This window comes from Rhipicephalus microplus, chromosome 3, assembly GCF_043290135.1.
Source record: "Rhipicephalus microplus isolate Deutch F79 chromosome 3, USDA_Rmic, whole genome shotgun sequence".
Classification (NCBI taxonomy): Eukaryota; Metazoa; Arthropoda; class Arachnida; order Ixodida; family Ixodidae; genus Rhipicephalus; species Rhipicephalus microplus.
Window position 1 is genome coordinate 168,759,502 of NC_134702.1, and position 17,051 is coordinate 168,776,552.

The 17,051-nt window shown below is 45.5% G+C and overlaps 1 protein-coding gene across 1 annotated transcript in view; it reads right to left on the reverse strand.

Annotated features, from left to right (window-relative positions):
• Positions 1-779: 779 nt before the first annotated feature.
• The window catches only part of LOC119170683 (putative oxidoreductase TM_0325), a 31,692-nt gene continuing 15,420 nt past the window's right edge, over positions 780-17,051 (reverse strand). Inside the window, exons 6-9 of the mRNA XM_037421922.2 lie at positions 16,319-16,388; positions 9,827-9,863; positions 7,531-7,594; positions 780-1,140 (exon numbers count right to left, since the gene is read on the reverse strand). Coding sequence (XP_037277819.2) covers positions 961-1,140; positions 7,531-7,594; positions 9,827-9,863; positions 16,319-16,388 — 351 coding nt within the window. The 3' untranslated portion in view covers positions 780-960. The remainder of the gene's footprint in view (positions 1,141-7,530; positions 7,595-9,826; positions 9,864-16,318; positions 16,389-17,051) is intronic.

The following is a 17,051-nucleotide window of genomic DNA, read 5'->3' on the forward strand; positions in this document are numbered from 1 at the left end:
AACACCTGCTAGCGCAGACGCCCTTCGGGGTCCCTACATTCCTATCGCGGCTTGCCTTCCTCACGTACAGTAAAGTCAGTAACTTGCACACATGAGCCAAATCCTCTGCGTTTATATGTAGGGTATGTTCTCTATATATACATCGTCTAGTCTGCGTGATGCCACGTGATCACATGCGATGTCAGCATACGGCAGCAGAACCCTTACAAAGCAAAGCTTAAGAGCCTGTGATTAGGCTGTGGGGATAAAGTTACTGATTCATTTGCTTGCTAACGCTAATATTGACATAAATTTTGCATCATGCCAGCAGAATAGTTTTCAAACATAGAACCGTAGGTATCGAGCCCACTTCAACCATTACTATTCATGTAGTAACATGGTCACAAGAAAAAGTGTAAAAAGAAGCAGATCAAAAACCTTTTTAATACAGATCCAGTCTTCAAAAGTATAAGCTTATGAAAAAGTAGGTACTCATACAATATTCAAACGAATTATACAAGAAACATCAGCTGAACGAACACTACCCTTTTCGTGCAGTTTAGTGCTAAGGAGAGAAAATATATTTCATGGTGAAGTGCAAGTCCTTAGGAATGTCACTAATATCAAAGAAAAGACCTGGAAAACTAGATAGACATGGTTGTATTTTGCTAGTTAATAATGTGACACAGGCATCTCGCGCTAACCTCAGCTGGCGGGCCGTATAGCCACAAAAATATTAGTTATGTTTAGCACTTGGTAACTGCATGGGGCACCTTACGAATAGAGAATGTTTGAAGCCAGGTACATCTTTGTCGTTCATACTGACCAAGAAAACGAAATAAAAATATCAGGCGAAGACAGTCAGGGACAGCCGGTGGGCTAAGAAGACGTCTGAGGAATCTGTGCTAGAAAACCATGGGTGTACGTGGTTGCGGGCAGCCGTGGCTGCATGTTGGCAGCACATGTTGGCTTCTGGTTCTATCAAGGTAAGGCTAAACCCGACGTGCTGGACAAAAGGAGCAGGCCTCCATCGACGGCAAGTGTAGCGCCCGTCATGAAGGAGGCATCGTCAGACGCCAGGAAGGCGATGCAGCGTGCCACCTCTTCCGGTGTGCCAACTCGTCCCATCGCGTGAGCAGGACCGGCTGCTTTCTCGAGTTTCTGCAAACACGTAACCTTCTACTGGAAATGTATTCATGAAATAACCAAACGCACATTATTTCGTGCAGCATAAGATATTATTCTTAAACTTTTTTTATGTAGCGCAAACAGACACGCAAAACAAAGTTGGAAGTGAAACTCTGAAGCTGCAAGATAAAACCACTATATAAAATCAGCAGCTGATGAAGCAATTCACCACCACATCCATTCTCTCTGACCAGTCATGCAGTGTGTATGCTCTGTTACATTTGGTATATGGACAAAATAAACGCAATGGATCAGGGGCTCGTGCGTTTGTTAGAACACCGTAATGAAACCAACAAACAGTGACGCCAAGAGAGGCATAGGTTACATTTATTTTGTGGTTTTTAAACTGCAATAGAGCATTTATCACACAAATGATAAGGCAATGAAGTGGAAGAAAAGGAGTGAGATCTACAACATTCGGTTAACACATCTGAAGCGATGTCAGTTTAGCGACGGCGGAGGTCGTTGCTTTGCACATTTTATTGCGCATTTCGGAAAAAAGACTTCAAAATCGCCTAATGTTGGAGAAAAAGTCTTCGGACACTGGCCGATATTGTCCACGGCACGCAATGCATTTGGGGCATTCTTACGCTTCATGCAGACAACTGGCCTCAGAGAGAGGCTCTAAGCAGTGTCGTTTATCCTATTGCTGTTCTCGCATTGTTTTTGTTTTCGTTTTCTCTATTTTTGCAACATCTCTCTTTTGTCATCTTTTAGTTACCTCACCCCCTATCTCAACACAGGGTCGGTATCCGGCCTGAGAACTGGCTAACCCCCCTCTCCTTCTTTCTCCTCATCGGCCCGTGGAAGCCCCAGCTCCAATGATTGCAAGGAAACCCAAATGGGCTTCATCGTTGTTTAGCGCCATCGCACACGTTGAAATCACGCCCACCTTCCCTTGTCCACGTGTATGTACATCACATACTGACAAGATTAAAAAGCCAGCAGTTTGCGCCTGGTCATCCAGGTTTCATCATTCTACCGACAAGCTGTATATGAAGACCCTGTTCAGTCGGCACCGTTGGCCTTTACCCATCAAGGAAGTCACGTAAGCAGTCCGCAATAAAGGGGGCCTGATGAGAGAAAACGGGAGCCACATTATGAAGCTTAGTAAAACGGGTGATTCAATAAATGAACCAGTGGGCAGTCTCGGCGCCAGAATGCGTAAGGTAGACTGGGAGTGACTGTAAAAAAAAATATTCGGAGAGGAGAATAGGATAATTCATGCTGAGCACTGCCGTCATCTTGAACTGAAGGCGTAACTTAGAATAAAGAAAGCCAGAACAATGAAGTGATTTAGAAGTTACTGGATAACACAAACGAGGATTGAATGGAACGCATTAAAAAAGTAGTGACTTCGTTGTCTTATGACTTTCAGATCGTAGAACTCTTTAAACGTCTTTCACACTACTTAGCCTTAAAGTTGAGTGCTTACAGAAGATGAGTGCTACAGTGGGGCAATCTGTATTTCAGGGGTCTCAAGCATGCGGTTCGTGGCCCGAACATGACAGTTCGTACAAAACATGCTTATGTAAATTATAAGTACTGTTCGTGAGCTACAGGTATGGTTGAGCATTGTTTTTAAGGCACTCTAGTGGCCACCATGCTTTTATACATGGCCATGGAACAGAAGTCAATATAGAAGTCTAGATTTCCGTCATATTGTAGACTGACAGCGGTATTGATAAGTTGCTGGAACCCTGGCCTCCAGAAATGACACTAATATAGTGTTTAAGTTGGGCCTTTCGAATGGCAACGTTAATCCCAAAACATATGCAGCGTTTTTGCCAGCGTTTTTCCGGCGCTGCTTCCCTCCGCGTCATCGCGTCAACGCCGCCGGAGAGGGTGGCAAACCATGTGAGGAGCGCCAGGGCCAGCGTTAGCTCAGCGTTGCACAGTGTGTTGAAGAGAATGAACCCGAGACCTGGCAAAGCAGTGTGCGGTGTCCGACCATGGAGCAACAACAAATATTCCTGACAATCGGTTTTATGTCTTATTTGCAGTTCTGAAGTGTGAAAAACAAATCCCAATACCACGTAAAGTTTTTTTTTTCTAGCGCCAGGTGTTGAGAATAAGAAAAACGAGAAACTCTATATATACGGTTTCTGAGCTTGGAGGTTGTAGTGCATCTTTGAGGCCACTTATGTAGCCAATACATTCAGGCGTGCTAACTCTACCGACGAACTTGAGTATGGCGCTCAAAAATGCTTTGAAGAAACCCCCACGGCTTCCTGTCGAAACTTCTGAGGAAGAAACTAAGTCAAATACAAGCATCAGTTGAAAATTTTTTGGTCACACAGCGCACAACGATGACCTAATACCATGACCTTCTCTATAAACTTACGATCTACTCACCAGCGCCACCGCTATGGAAGCATGTGATCCCAAAAATTGGCGCGTAGGGACCGGATATACCGCAGGTGCCGCCAGAACTTAGCCTCATAGCAGACGACACACTGCCGTAGTGGTGCACTCGTTTGTGTGCGTTTCTGCAATTTTTATCCCATTTGTAACGCATCGATCAAGCAATCCACGAATTTAACAAATCGAAGCAACATTCTGGTTGTGAGAAGCAATACGGTGGTTGGCTCCCGGATGTTCATTACAGGAACTCAATCTGCGTGAGCGCTTTTGTGTCCCCGTCTAAGTGCAGGAGAACGCGAACAATATGCGAGAAACCACCCATTTGTTTTGCGCAGTGCGCCCACCTAACCGCTGTCTCGAAGGTGCTGAAACGATTCACTAGTGGGCAAGACTGCGATTTTGTAACGAGTTGAAATCTGAAATCAGTGTTTCTGCGACGCAAATAAAGGCACATACAGTACTAACAACGCATGCGATGACCCGTGTATGTTTTGATGCCCTGCATATCGTCCTTCAATGATACTGTACACGTGTATTTAGAAAAAGTGGTTTACGACTTGGAGTACTAGGTACTCTACTAAGGGAGAGCATGAAGCCGTCCCGTGCGCAGCCAGAGGAAATTGTTCGCGTGTATTGTGTGTTTAGAAAAAATGTTTAACGATTTCGAGTACACGTAGAAGGGAGTAGTTGTGCTATCGTCTGGTGAACGTCTATGATCGATGGAAGAGCGCGATAAGACCAGCGGATTACCACAATGTTGTTACAGTGATTTCTCGCACCTGCAGCAGTTCGTTGCAGTTATAGCCACTGTTCGAATGCCACTGGCGTTTCCGAGTGTGTTTCACCGGTGATGTTACCAAGCTTTTTTCACTGTAGCAACAAAATACAGCGCATTAACAGCTTTTGTCGCGCTCCATTTACGTAAAGAGAATAGTGTTTTCTAGAAACGCGAGTATAAGTCTAAACTATGCGTTCTAACTGGTTAAAACACTTTGAACTGTCCCTGTTCTATTCCACAAGCTTTGAGCATTGACGCTGCCCAATCTAAGCGACGGGAAACTTGTGAAAGATTAACCCAGTGAACCGCCGGCCGCTCGACTTGCAGAATGGAACGCAGCAGTAGTACACTATTATGGGAATGACGCACCCTAACGCTCCCGAGTCCTGAACGAATATCCTGGCAAACGCTAACCTTCAAATGGCAGAAAAACGAGTCAACGCACGCATGCAGCACGCAGAAAAGCTTTTTGGCGGCTGCAGCGATGAGAGCTATAGTTGTGGCGCCATGGCGGGCGGCGGCACATTTGAGAACTAAAGGAAACTAAACAAGCAAGAGCAACCCTAGCGACATGGGGAGTGGTGGCATAACCAGGTCTTGAGTTTATAGAGGAGCTCGTGCTTAATACATCCGAGGTGGGTGGCAGCAACTTTGACAGCAGCAAGGCTGCTGCTACGTGGGGGAAGCCGCTGGCAGCCGTGCGCTGATTGGTTTTCAATTCATCGACTCGCTTCCGGCGTCAGCACAGACGCTGCAGATATCCCATTCTTCCACAAGCGGTCGTTTCAGCCACCTTCACCGGCAGCGTCGGCACCGAGTGACGCCGGCGTAACAAATGCCGTCGAAATGCCGAAAAAACGCTCCATATGTTTCGGGATTTTGATGATAATTTCTGCAAACAACACCCCCTCCCGTCGTGCCCCGCCACGCTGATCTAGTGACTAAGGTATTCGGCTGCTGACCCGCAGGTCGCGGGATTAAATCCCGGATGTGGCGGCAGCATTTTTGATGGAGGCGAAAACTCTGTAGACCCGCGTGCTCAGATTCTGTGTGCCCGTGTGCACGTTAAAGAGCCCCAGGTGGTTTATATTTCTGGAGCCCTCCACTACGGCATCTCTCATAATCATATTGTCATTTTGGGACGTTAAACCCCACACATTGAAAAATCATGCTCCCTCCTCATGCCTCTTCCTGCCTTCACTTTCCTGACCCTCTCAAAAGAACATTTTCTGTACTGCAGAACGCTAGTTGAGGTAAGTTTGAGGCCTCTGCTCTATCGAGTGGGGCTGTGTCTACCATGAAGTGAATGCCGCCGGCGCTCGGAGTCTACGAATGAAATCTTTGCTTAAGCTGCAGGTCGTCGACCATACTTCATCGTTAAAAAAAAGCCTCTAGAAGTCCAACAAAATCATAAACGCTTGTACTCTAGTGCGTTCTTCGCTTTAGGGTAGTGACGGGTTTTGTACGATAACGCCATCTGTATATCGAAAGAACACATACTGCACAGGGTCGGCCATGACCACCGTTTCGTTGGCGTTGCTGGCAATACAGGTTTTTATTGGCTTATTGCGATATGTTTGACGTATTATAATATAAGAATAACGTCGTCGTAAGCCGCAGGATAAGCAATTCACAGTTACACACAGTCTAGAAGCTATTATCCTGGGCGCCAGCGCTGGTGGCTGTCACGCTGTCGCCATCCGTGTGCGCGGTCGCGTCAGACGTTAACTTGTATGGGAGCTGGGAGATTAACTCTAAGCCAAACTAAAAAAAAAACTCATCTCGTGTCATTGAGACTATTCGTTACACCCACATAATTTCGCAGCGTTGCTGACTGCATGTCATAATCCAAATTATTGTTACGCTTGTTATCAAAAAGGTTACGCAAGCCAAGCTTCGGTAGTAAGTGAAAGGAGTATGTGAGTAATAAGAGCGCACCTGCGTAGTTTGTTCACACTGTTTCAGTGTATCGCAAAAATTACTTAATTACCACTTGTTTTTCACAATGGCGCTGCGGGGGCATCAGTGAATCTTGCACGAGAGCCATGTCATCGCCATCTTTGACCACCAACGTTCAGGTCCACGGATAGAAAAAAAAAAACATTCAGTAATATCCAGTCACCTGCACCTTTTTGTGTAATAACAGCACACTATCCAACGAGAGAATTGTATGCCATTGCAAATTCGAAATCAAGTTTATCAGCGCTACACGCACACGCATTGAGTATCTGGGATAGGGGCACAAGCTACAAGTTAAACTACAATCATGAAAAGTAAACACCGTTATTCAAAAACTTTGTCAAAGATGTTTATAACTCATGTGGAGCCCGCCTCTAGACCTAATAACACAAGGATTTGAGTTTAAGGTGAAGAATACACTTTTGGTAATAAACGTTTAGCTCAATTACTTCAGATTATGGCACACAATAGATACGACAGCCCTGTTAAAACTTTATTTATCATATATTCTGCGTATTCGACCATAAGGAACGATTTCTTCCACTATAATGGCGTAGATTGCAGGCGACATGGTGAAGACCGCCATGCTGGAGGCAAGGTGGTGGGATAGTGTATCTCTATTTCAGCAATCCGTCCTGTTACCTACCCTGACGCGGGATTGAAATAGAGAAGCTATCATGAGCGGAAGTACAGAGTAGGGGTACCTTCTAGCCCTAAAATACGCGTTCCATGCGCAAAAATTGTTGTGAGGAGTTGCCCTCTTTCGGCACCCTTTCAGGCTAGTCACTCACCCCCAGACGCATCGCTTTCCTAATGGCTGATTAAAATAAGGGTGGGGGCTGGCGTTGGCTTCAGCACTTATTATTGTGGGCTCAATGAGCTACACAGAGCCCACCTACTCTTCACCATGTCCCCTACAATAACCATTGTTTGGAAAGCCCTCTATTGATATGGCCGACCCGCACGTCGCGGATTTGAATCCCGGCTGTGGCGGCTGCATTTCCGATGGAGGCGAAAATGTTGTAGGCCCGTGTGCTCAGATTTGGGTGAAAGTTAAAGAACCCCAGGTGGTCGAAATTTCTGGAGCCCTCCACTACGGCGTCTCTTATAATTATATGGTGGTTTTGTGACGTTAAACTTCACATATCAATTAATCAATCTATCGAAATGGTAGATGATGGTAATCGCTGGAAAGGAAATATTCAATAAGTTACTCTTGAAGAAGCTGGTCGCTAGTTTGTTATAATATTTGCAGTGTTTACCTCCATGTGTTCCTCTACGCTGGCACCAGGTTTCATCATCAACGTCGTCTTCACAAAACCCGGGCTGCAAACAAAAACAACGAATACCCGTGTAAGTAGGTATATCGTAACACATGTCATTTTTTTCTGATAGTCCTGAAGGTGAGCATAGCAACACCTGTCCTAAAAGCTCTTTTGAACAAGTTACTGTTAGTAGGTAGAATAAAACATGAAGTTGTTTCTAATTACTTTGCTCTACTTGACTGAAATCTACACGATGTCAACAAGTTACGAAATTGAGTCAAGTAGAGCAAGCAGTTATGGTTTGACAACGCTCGCCTGCTCATACGCCCACATTTAAAGCCGCACCCCGATCAGCGTGTCGCAGGACGACTGTATACCCTCCTCGCCCTCGAGGCCGTGGATTGCGCCGTCGTGTCAGAGGCCTGTTATTTGAGCTATGAGTTGGTTCTTCGTGTAAGGTTCTTCATGTCACTGCATCCAGAGCGAAGACCAACGTGTCAGAGGGAGATCGTGACCCTGGGGGCAGAACGCACAGGACGGGGTTTATTAGCTAAACAGAGGAGAGGTCTTTGTCTTGCAGTGGGTGTAGTCAGACTGATGGTGACGATTGCGAATCAGTGCGCGAACAAATATATTTTCAATGACGTGCGCACAGTCCGTTATGTACCTCGTGGGGCTCCTGTGAGACACTAGAACACATTATTTTAGTGTCTTACAGTCGTTACGCAGCGAAGACTGCTCACGAAGGATCATAGACTAATTGGACTTTGGTGCACGAACCCTGACAATTGTCTGTTCCCGAGAGCATGTGCTAGTAGTTGCGACAAGGCCCATCGAACCCCGCTTACTTTTTTTAAAGAAAGCTGATTGGGCCTCGTGTTTATAGACATTTTTCATGTGACTACTTCATGCGATTTTACATCTGTGTTATACACTTCGTTTGTATTTCCCCCTTACATCTGCTTTCCTTCTCTCCTTCCTTCCTTTCCTGTATGCCCCCCCTTCCCGAAGGAGCAGGCAGCCGTTGTGACTATCCAAGAGGAAGTTGTCAGCTGTTCTTTCACTATTTCCTCTGGGTGAACATGACAAACAAACACATAAAAATAAATGAATAAAAATCCATTTCAAAGAGTGCTAAACATTTGAAAGTTCCTCAAAAGTTTTGTCAATATATGTAATTCTTTACAGGCGATAAACTTGAAGGCCAACTAGATTGCAATTTTATCAAGATGATACTTTTGTTCCCATTTTCCTGAATAAGGGGCAGTGAAGCATGGCCACAAGAGGCTGCGTTGTAGTATACGTGTTATTTTATCTGTCACAGAATCACAACCTGGCAGCGTGGAACTTTTTTATCGGTTGAGTGTTTTGTATGTTTTTCGGATTGCCTCAATTTCTATTGCTCGATTACGAATGAAGAAAGTCTGGTTCTTTTGATATATTGGTTGCATCCACCAATGTTGCACAAACGTTTAGTTATCCCTACTGCTGCCCTGTTAGTAATTCTATCTGCATTGAAACCAAGAACCTCTAAAAGGTGGACACCTTTTCTTGCTCTTGGTGGTCGAACATATTTTTCTAATATTACCTTATTCCACGTAAGGGCTGAACTTTTGTCACGGCTTGGTGCGCTAACAATGCGTCACTTTTGAAAGCGTCGTTCACAAATGCCTCTTCTTCCTAAAGTGTGTGCAGGACCTGAATGCCAGCTTAGTTGAGTACAAAGAGCCGGCGTACGTCTTATCGTGGTAGCATAATTTGTAGAACTGAGCTTATTGAAGCGCTCACGCGCAGCGTGCCTATACAATGGACACTATTCCTGCTCTTATGCCACGCTTTCATTTGTGGGAATCTGTGAGGTGATAACAGATGGAAATTGCAATCAGGCTGATTGCAAATACTAAACGTAATTCAGGCCACATTTGAATGCCTCACAGAACGATTGCCGCCGTAAAGCGAGCAAGCAGATTTTAGCAAGTTTTTCAGGTAGTTAACAAATGAGCCCAATTTCATCCGTCTACTGCACGAGAGTGTGCACGAAATAGTTTACAGGCATGCTGTAGTTGTGTACAGTGTCTGTCATAGTATCTTGAGTCAGGAGAAAATTTAACGCGGTCTGTCTTTTGCATATTCGTGTGCTGCCCACTGCCGTTTTCCGGCACAGCCAGTACTGTAAGAACTAAAGTCTTCATAATGAACGGATGTTTAGCAATTTTTCTCTTAGGAGAAAGCCGCATGCGCCATGGCGTCAGGAATAAGACGAATTGCAGAGCAAAAAGAAATATTTTCTTACCAAATTGTGTTCACACGCACACCATAGGCAGCGTTTTCTGAAACGGAAAGGAAATAATTGCATTGTCTAAGCCGTTTAGGTAAACTAATGAGATGATGTTACCAAGGTCAACAAACAAAGTCAAACAGATAGATCCTAACAAAGTCAAACGCCCGCTATCTCGCACACTTCGTTTCGCTCAATCATTCATCCCGCGCACTATTATTGAGTGGAACAGTTTGCCTGCACATATTGCCACCGAGAAAGACTCGGTAAAGTTTTCAGAGCTCATGCGCACTACAGTGACTAACTAAATATTTTTGTTTTTGTTATTTTGTTTTCTTTCGTTTTTTAACTATTGTATAACGCCATGCAATTGATGCCCGTATTCATGGTTTGCGCTTTGTTGCGGTTGTCAGGTTGCACTGTATCTTGCTGTAAACCATGTTGTATTGCCCCCCCCCCCCTATGTAATACCCTCTTTTAGAGGGCCTTTAGGGGTAACCTGAATAAATAAATAAATAAGGTAAGGCACTTTCCTTCAACCTCAGCCTTTTGTTGAATGGGCCTTCTAAACAAGTTTACGTACGCAGTGCGAGCAAGCTAATTTCGTTTTATGGCATTTAAAGTCCAGAATCATATGAATTTTTGTTTATGATAGCTTGTTACATTCCTTGCTCAAACCTGTATAATGGCTGCCTGGGTACATTTTTTATTCCTTGTAGTAGCAATACAACAACAGCTTTCTTTTTGTGCCTTCCTGCGAAACCGTTGAGGCCACTGTGGACATCGAGCCTCTACAAACCCACCTTCCGCGATGCTCTAGTGGTAATTGTATTTGACTGCTGACCCGCAGGTCGTGGCATAATTAAGAACACCAGCTGTTTAGAACAAGAAGCTGAGCTAATTTGTACTACAAGACAGGGCGTGCAAACAAGGACACAAGGAGGAGGCCGGGGCTACTTTCTTGTGTGAAGAAAGGGGAATGAAGAAGTTCTAATACATCGGCTCTGCTAAGTCAGCTCATAATTTTTCAATATTCTTCTCAGTGTCACAGTCTCTATGGCTCTCCTGGGCTTCGTACTCCACCCTTAACGGCATGGAGGCTCCGTCCATCCAGGGAAACACGTGAAGCAGACTTCTAGGCGCGCGGCGCCGTACCCACCAAGACACGAGGTACTACTCCTGCAGCCTCTGTAGAAGGAACTACGAACCATGACCCTGTAAACAAGCAACGGAGTGATTAGCAGGACAGCTCTGATCCTTCAGAGGAAAATGGAGATGATATGGACTAAGCGCCTTTCACAGCTGTGTCCTACAAGAAAAAAAGAGGTACTGGCGTTCCTATCGTCTTCCGACCAACCGTAGAAAGAGGAAGCTTAAGGAAGGTCAGCCCTAACATTGTGGCACCTGTGGATGTAACGTCGGCTCAAGAGAAAGTTCTAAACCATCGCCTCAACATGAATGGAAGCTTGGTGGTTACAGTGCTAACCCTGCCCGCTGCAAACCGTTTGCTCGCTGTGACTGAAATGGCTGTCGTAGCTGTAGAAGCCCATGTTCCGTACTCGTACACGGCCAAATATGAAAAAATACAAGATGTCCCTCTGAGATACTCGAATGAAGAACCACAAGGCTATCTACAGGATCAAGTGTGGCGGACCAGAGCTAGTGATGTTGCCTACTAAGTTGTTCGTCTGCGTTATGCAGGTTCTACAGGCACAGTTGGCCGCTATTCAGCCGGTCGAGATTCAGATGAACGGGACTCAACCCGATACAAGCGTCGATTCAACAGTACACACTGCACCGTATCATCATTGCTTCTGGCTTCACGTTATCAACCCGCCATACCACGTGACTTAAAAGAACACTTCCATAAGGGCCATGCCGCATTGCTTCAACGTCAGTGGGTGCGGCGGACCGATGTTGCCTACTAAATCGTTCGTCTGCGTTATGCAGGTTAGTGTTTATTATAGCTCAATCAAAAGTTACTATCGCGAACTCCTGGTTCTGCCATGCCCATGCCAGTGTCATCAAATGTTTTGCGATGTTTTTTCCACACTTTTGTTGTGCGGGGTTATTGAAGTCAACCTTGGGCCGAACACTGAAGGCTTATTGAGCAAACTGCTAGAAGGCCAAAATAAGTTGGTAACAAAGATAGCCACTTTGAGAGATCAGCAGTCCAACATGGAAAAATAATTTCAGACCTTAACAAGCGTTTCACCGAATTTGTAACGCATGGATGGCCTAGAACAGGCGGTCAAATCACTTCAAGCGAAGGTAGATGGCATTGAAGATAGGAGCAGGCATTCAAACATGCTTTTGTTCACATTCAGGAAGGCAGCACTGGAAGTGAGACAACTCTTAGCGCTGAAGTAATTGACAACGTTTTTTTGGGATAAGCTAAACGTTAGATGCAGCTCTGTCGTAAGAATACACCGCATCGGAAAACCAGGTAAAAGGCGGCTAGCAATTGTATCCTTTCAAAAGTACAACTAAAAACACGAAGTTCTTAAAAATGCACGAAAGAGAAAGGGAACAAAAATTTCCTTTCAAAATGACTATTAGGTGGACACCCTAAGCAAATGCAAGTTTTTATGGCAAAGTGCCAAACAGTAAAAACAACAGGGCAAAAAAGTCATTCTTCTGCATGATAAACTGCGAATAGATAACAAACTATACGTATGGAATGACGCCACAGACTCTAAGGTAGAACTGGGTAGCCGACGAAAAGTTTCCTCCCAAGATTGACAGATACCTTCTCGCCTTGAGTAACTGCGCCTCTTAAATATCAATGTACGCAACATTGTGAACAAAAGTGAGCATCTTGAAGCCATAATCTTGCGATACAGTCCTCATGTTGTTGTGATCACAGAATCGTGGCTTCGAAGTGAAGTTCACGACAACAGTATTTTTCCGCCTCCGTACCAAGTATTTCGTTAGGACAGAAATTCAAAAAGAAGTGGCGTTGTTGTTCTGGTTAAACAAAACATTTCGTCAACACGTACAAAGCAAATCGATGACCATAAAGTTATTACATTGAAATCGTCATGCTGGGGCTTTTCCTCCCCGCAGGGGCGTCTACGTAAGCATGCGTTTGGTGTGTAGCGACACCACGGACCCGAGCTAACGGGAGAGTTTCGACTCGCTCTCACGCCTAGCCGTGCGCGACTTTGCCGTGTCTGGGGAAAAGGGGATCCTGGGGGTTGAGCCGACGCAGAGTGATTGAACCTTTAAGGCCCTACGGCACAGACAACACACCCCTTTGGCCCCGCCTTCACGTAGACGGCACCCCTGAGCTGACCCACCCAGGGGAAATTGGCAATCGCCTTTTTCTGTCTGTCTCTCCCTCCTGATCTTCGTCCTTTCTTTCTCCCAATATTTCCTGTCATCTCCTCACTTCTGGTTACTTCCATCTTCCAGGCAGCAAGGGTTAACCTTGTGTATGTGCCCTCTCTTGGTCACATATTGTTGGTTTATAGTGGCTTTGTACAGCTGGTGCTGGCATGCCTTGTGGTGCTGCGTCCCCATGTTGGGCTCGATGGTGGGCGGCTGGCATGGCAGCCGAATTTATATATACTTTATGGCCTCTTTTTCATTTCCTAAACTGTCTGATCACCTTTCTCATAAGAGGGGGCGCACCGAAGCAACACTGAATGTATTTATAAAGCCGAAAAAAATTTTCCCGCGCTTCCATGTGATCCACTGTGAAACGCAAGAAAAGACCGCATGAACCGTTTCTCCGTTTGTCGTTTCTAAACACCTCCTCAATACACTAGGTCCAGGATATCAGGCTACACGTATGGCTAGCGGGGACCTTCTTCTTGAAGTCTAAAGGAAGACCCAGTATGAAAACCAGACAAAACTCACCTATTTTGGAACAACACCAGTGTCTATCACACCACACCGCTCCCTGAACAGTTCCTGAGGCGTAGTGTCTGATCAAGACCCAATTAACCTGACAGAGAGTGAGCTACTTGAGGGCTGGAACGAACAGCATGTAATGCATTGATTGATTTGTGGGGTTTAACGTTCCAAAACCACCATATGATTATGAGAGACGCCGTAGTGGAGGGCTCCGGAAATTTTGACCACCTGGGGTTCTTTAACGTGCACCCAAATCTGAGCACATGGGCCTACAATATTTCCGCCTCCATCGGAAATGCAGCCGCCGCAGCCGGGAATCGAACCCGCGACCTGCGGGTCAGCAGCCGAGTACCTTAGCCACTAGACCACAGCGGCGGGGCAGCATGTAATGCATGTACGGAGAATTAGGATTAGGCGTGATGACAAAGAAACCCCTACAAAGCACCTCATTCTTACATTTTGCACAAGCGCACTTCCAGAATATATAGAAACAAGCTACTTGAAGTTAAACGTGCGACCCTACATCCCACACCTCCGACGTTGTCTTAAGTGCCAGCGATTCGGCCACGGTTCTCAGAGCTTCCGCGGCCGTCAAACTTGTGCAAAGTGTAGTTCGCATGAACATGCCACAGACAATTGTGAAGAAACCACTACACTGCGTGAACTGCGATGGTGGACACCCCGCTTACTCTCGCACATGCCCTACATGAAAACATGAAATAAGAAGTACTCACACTGACTGTAAATGACAACATCTCGTTTAGGGAGGTGCGCAAGCGTCTACTAATGCAGGGACCTTCGTTCGCGGAGGTGGCACGAAAGGGGGCAGTGCCACCAAAATCCGTGGCGCCCGCACGTACTGCACAAAGTGGACGAGCGGCAGCGCCATTCACCCCCTCAGCGGAAGTAGCACAGGCTCTTCCGCCACGAAAAGGCTTGCTGGCTTCCGGACCTGAAGCCCCAGGGCCTTCTGTCTCCACAGATAGCTCTAAGACCTCCGTGCCTTCACGCGTAAACTGCGAGCAAGCATCCAGCACCTCTTCCGAGGTGATGGACACAACAGCAAGTCCAACAGTGTCTTCGGCACCGAAGGAAAGGCGCGGCTCCTTGGAGTGCACCAGAAAATCAAAAACCATCATAACGGGGCCTGACAAGGCTTCTTGACTTGACGCAATACTTCTTTAGTACACACAGCACTCATATACAATCGAAATGAATACAAAAATAATACAATGGAACGTCAGAGAGCTGCTTAGAAACCTCGAAGATGTCCAGGAACTCTTACACAAACATTCCCCAAAAGTGCTGTGTCTAGAAGGGACACACTTAAATTCCAATAACACCAATTTTCTACGTCATTATGTAATATTCAGAAAGGGCCGCAATGACGCTGTAGCGTCATCTGGTGGTGTGGCCATTATAGTTGATCAGGGCGTAGCATGTACGCATCTGCCGCTACAAAATCCCTTGAGGCAGTGGATGTTCGAGCAGTTCGTTTGAACAAATTTGTCACCATCTGCTCTCTTTACATACCTCCACAGTACCGTCTCAAAAAACACGAATGCCAGTCACTAATACATGAACAACCGGAACCTTATGTGGTCCTTGTGGACATGAATGCACATAATGATCTATGGGGCGGCTCTCGTTGCTACGCACGAGGTCGTCTAATCGAACAGTTCCTCTTTTCTTCGGGTGCATGTCTGTTGAATAGGAAAGAGCCAACATACTTTAGCCTCGCCAACAAAACCTACTCGTGCATAGATCTCAGCGTTGTGTCCCCATCGCTTGTACTCCTACTTCAATGGAAAGTGATCCACAATTCTTTCGGAAATGATCACTTTCCGATCATTCTAAGTACACCATTAGAAAAAGGTCCTCCCCATGTTTCCAGATGGCAGACAAACAAAGCGGACTGGGAACAGTTTCACAACACTACTCGTTACTGTTGGACCGAATCGTAGAGCCAATCATGCCCCTAGTTTCTAAATTGCGCTTAAATTGCTATTTATTATTTCCTAAATTACGCAGCTCAGACTTACTACCTATGTTTTTACTCACCTATTTGTAGTATTCGCAATTTTGTTACACTACTTCTTTCGTCCTTAACGAGGCGACACTTAATCAAATAATTATTATTTTCCTCTGCAAATCACAAGGTTTTTGGCCAATCTCCCCATCGTGGGTGTGTGCCACTGTTCAAGGTTTTACTCTATTCAACTCTACTGCTCATGATAATGTATTTTTGTAGAAATTGTAACGAGCTCAAACACCTTCACTGTTAGATCCATATAACGAAATGCCAATTTGTCGAAACCCAAAGACCACCGGTTTTTATCGGCACGGCCGACGTGCTACCAGCGTCACTTTCTTTGGACCATTCTGAAAGCAAAAGCAAAACCACTCACAAAGACTAAGGCAATAAATCTCTCATTTTTCTGGAACTACAGCCTCCTTCAATATTACATCATCTTTGAAACACTTCAACCTAAAAAGTTGTATTCATGACAATGTGGTTTGCCAGTAGAATAGCATTTTGTGCACACTCCTAAGTGCCGCTTGCCTCCCAGCGGGGCACACAAGATGCTCTTTTCACTCAGTTGCGCCATGCGATATGTTGCAGCTCTTGTCCTTATAAAGGCCACTCACCTAGTGCAGCGCAACCTGTCAGCTGGTCCAGCGCTGCTTTGGAGACGGCGTAAGGCACGGCGCTCTGAACCTGGTGAGAATGATGAGACGCCAAAGAAGAACATTGATGATGTGCTGAAGGTGTAGGCTGGGCGGACGATGATTTGCAGAAGTACTACACACAGTATAGACATGACTCGTAACTTCCCGCGCAGTTGCCACGAATTGAATGATACGAGATATTAGGCCGATAAAATGACAAAGGACATTAGGTGTTTTTTTGTTTTTGTAGTTATTCAATTGTAGGCCGCTTATTCACAAATAAAAATGAAATGAAGTGGACAAAAAAACTCTATGGGTGCGGATATAATACGGGTGGCGTTTGGTATGATGAGCTGTTTCCAGCACTGTGAATTGTGTGCCGGAAAAGAATCAATCAGGTCTTATACGCCGTCACTCATTGCGCGGCTGCTCCATTCAGCGTTTGTTTTGAGTTCTGCGGTCGCGGTTTTTTGTATGGTGATTCCACACGTATCATACTACTGTACACACCTTTAGTCAGTATAAGGCGAAATGTATAGGCCTATTGCGTTTGTTGCTGATTTTCTGTGAGTACATTTTTGCATGTTACTGCTGCTCTTATGCCTAAAACTTTATTACACCGAGGTGTCAAGCCTGGTTTCGTGGCTGCAGACACGGCGGGAGGTATATATTACGTGGTTTTCAGCATTGCCAATGGAGTACTGAAGAAGAA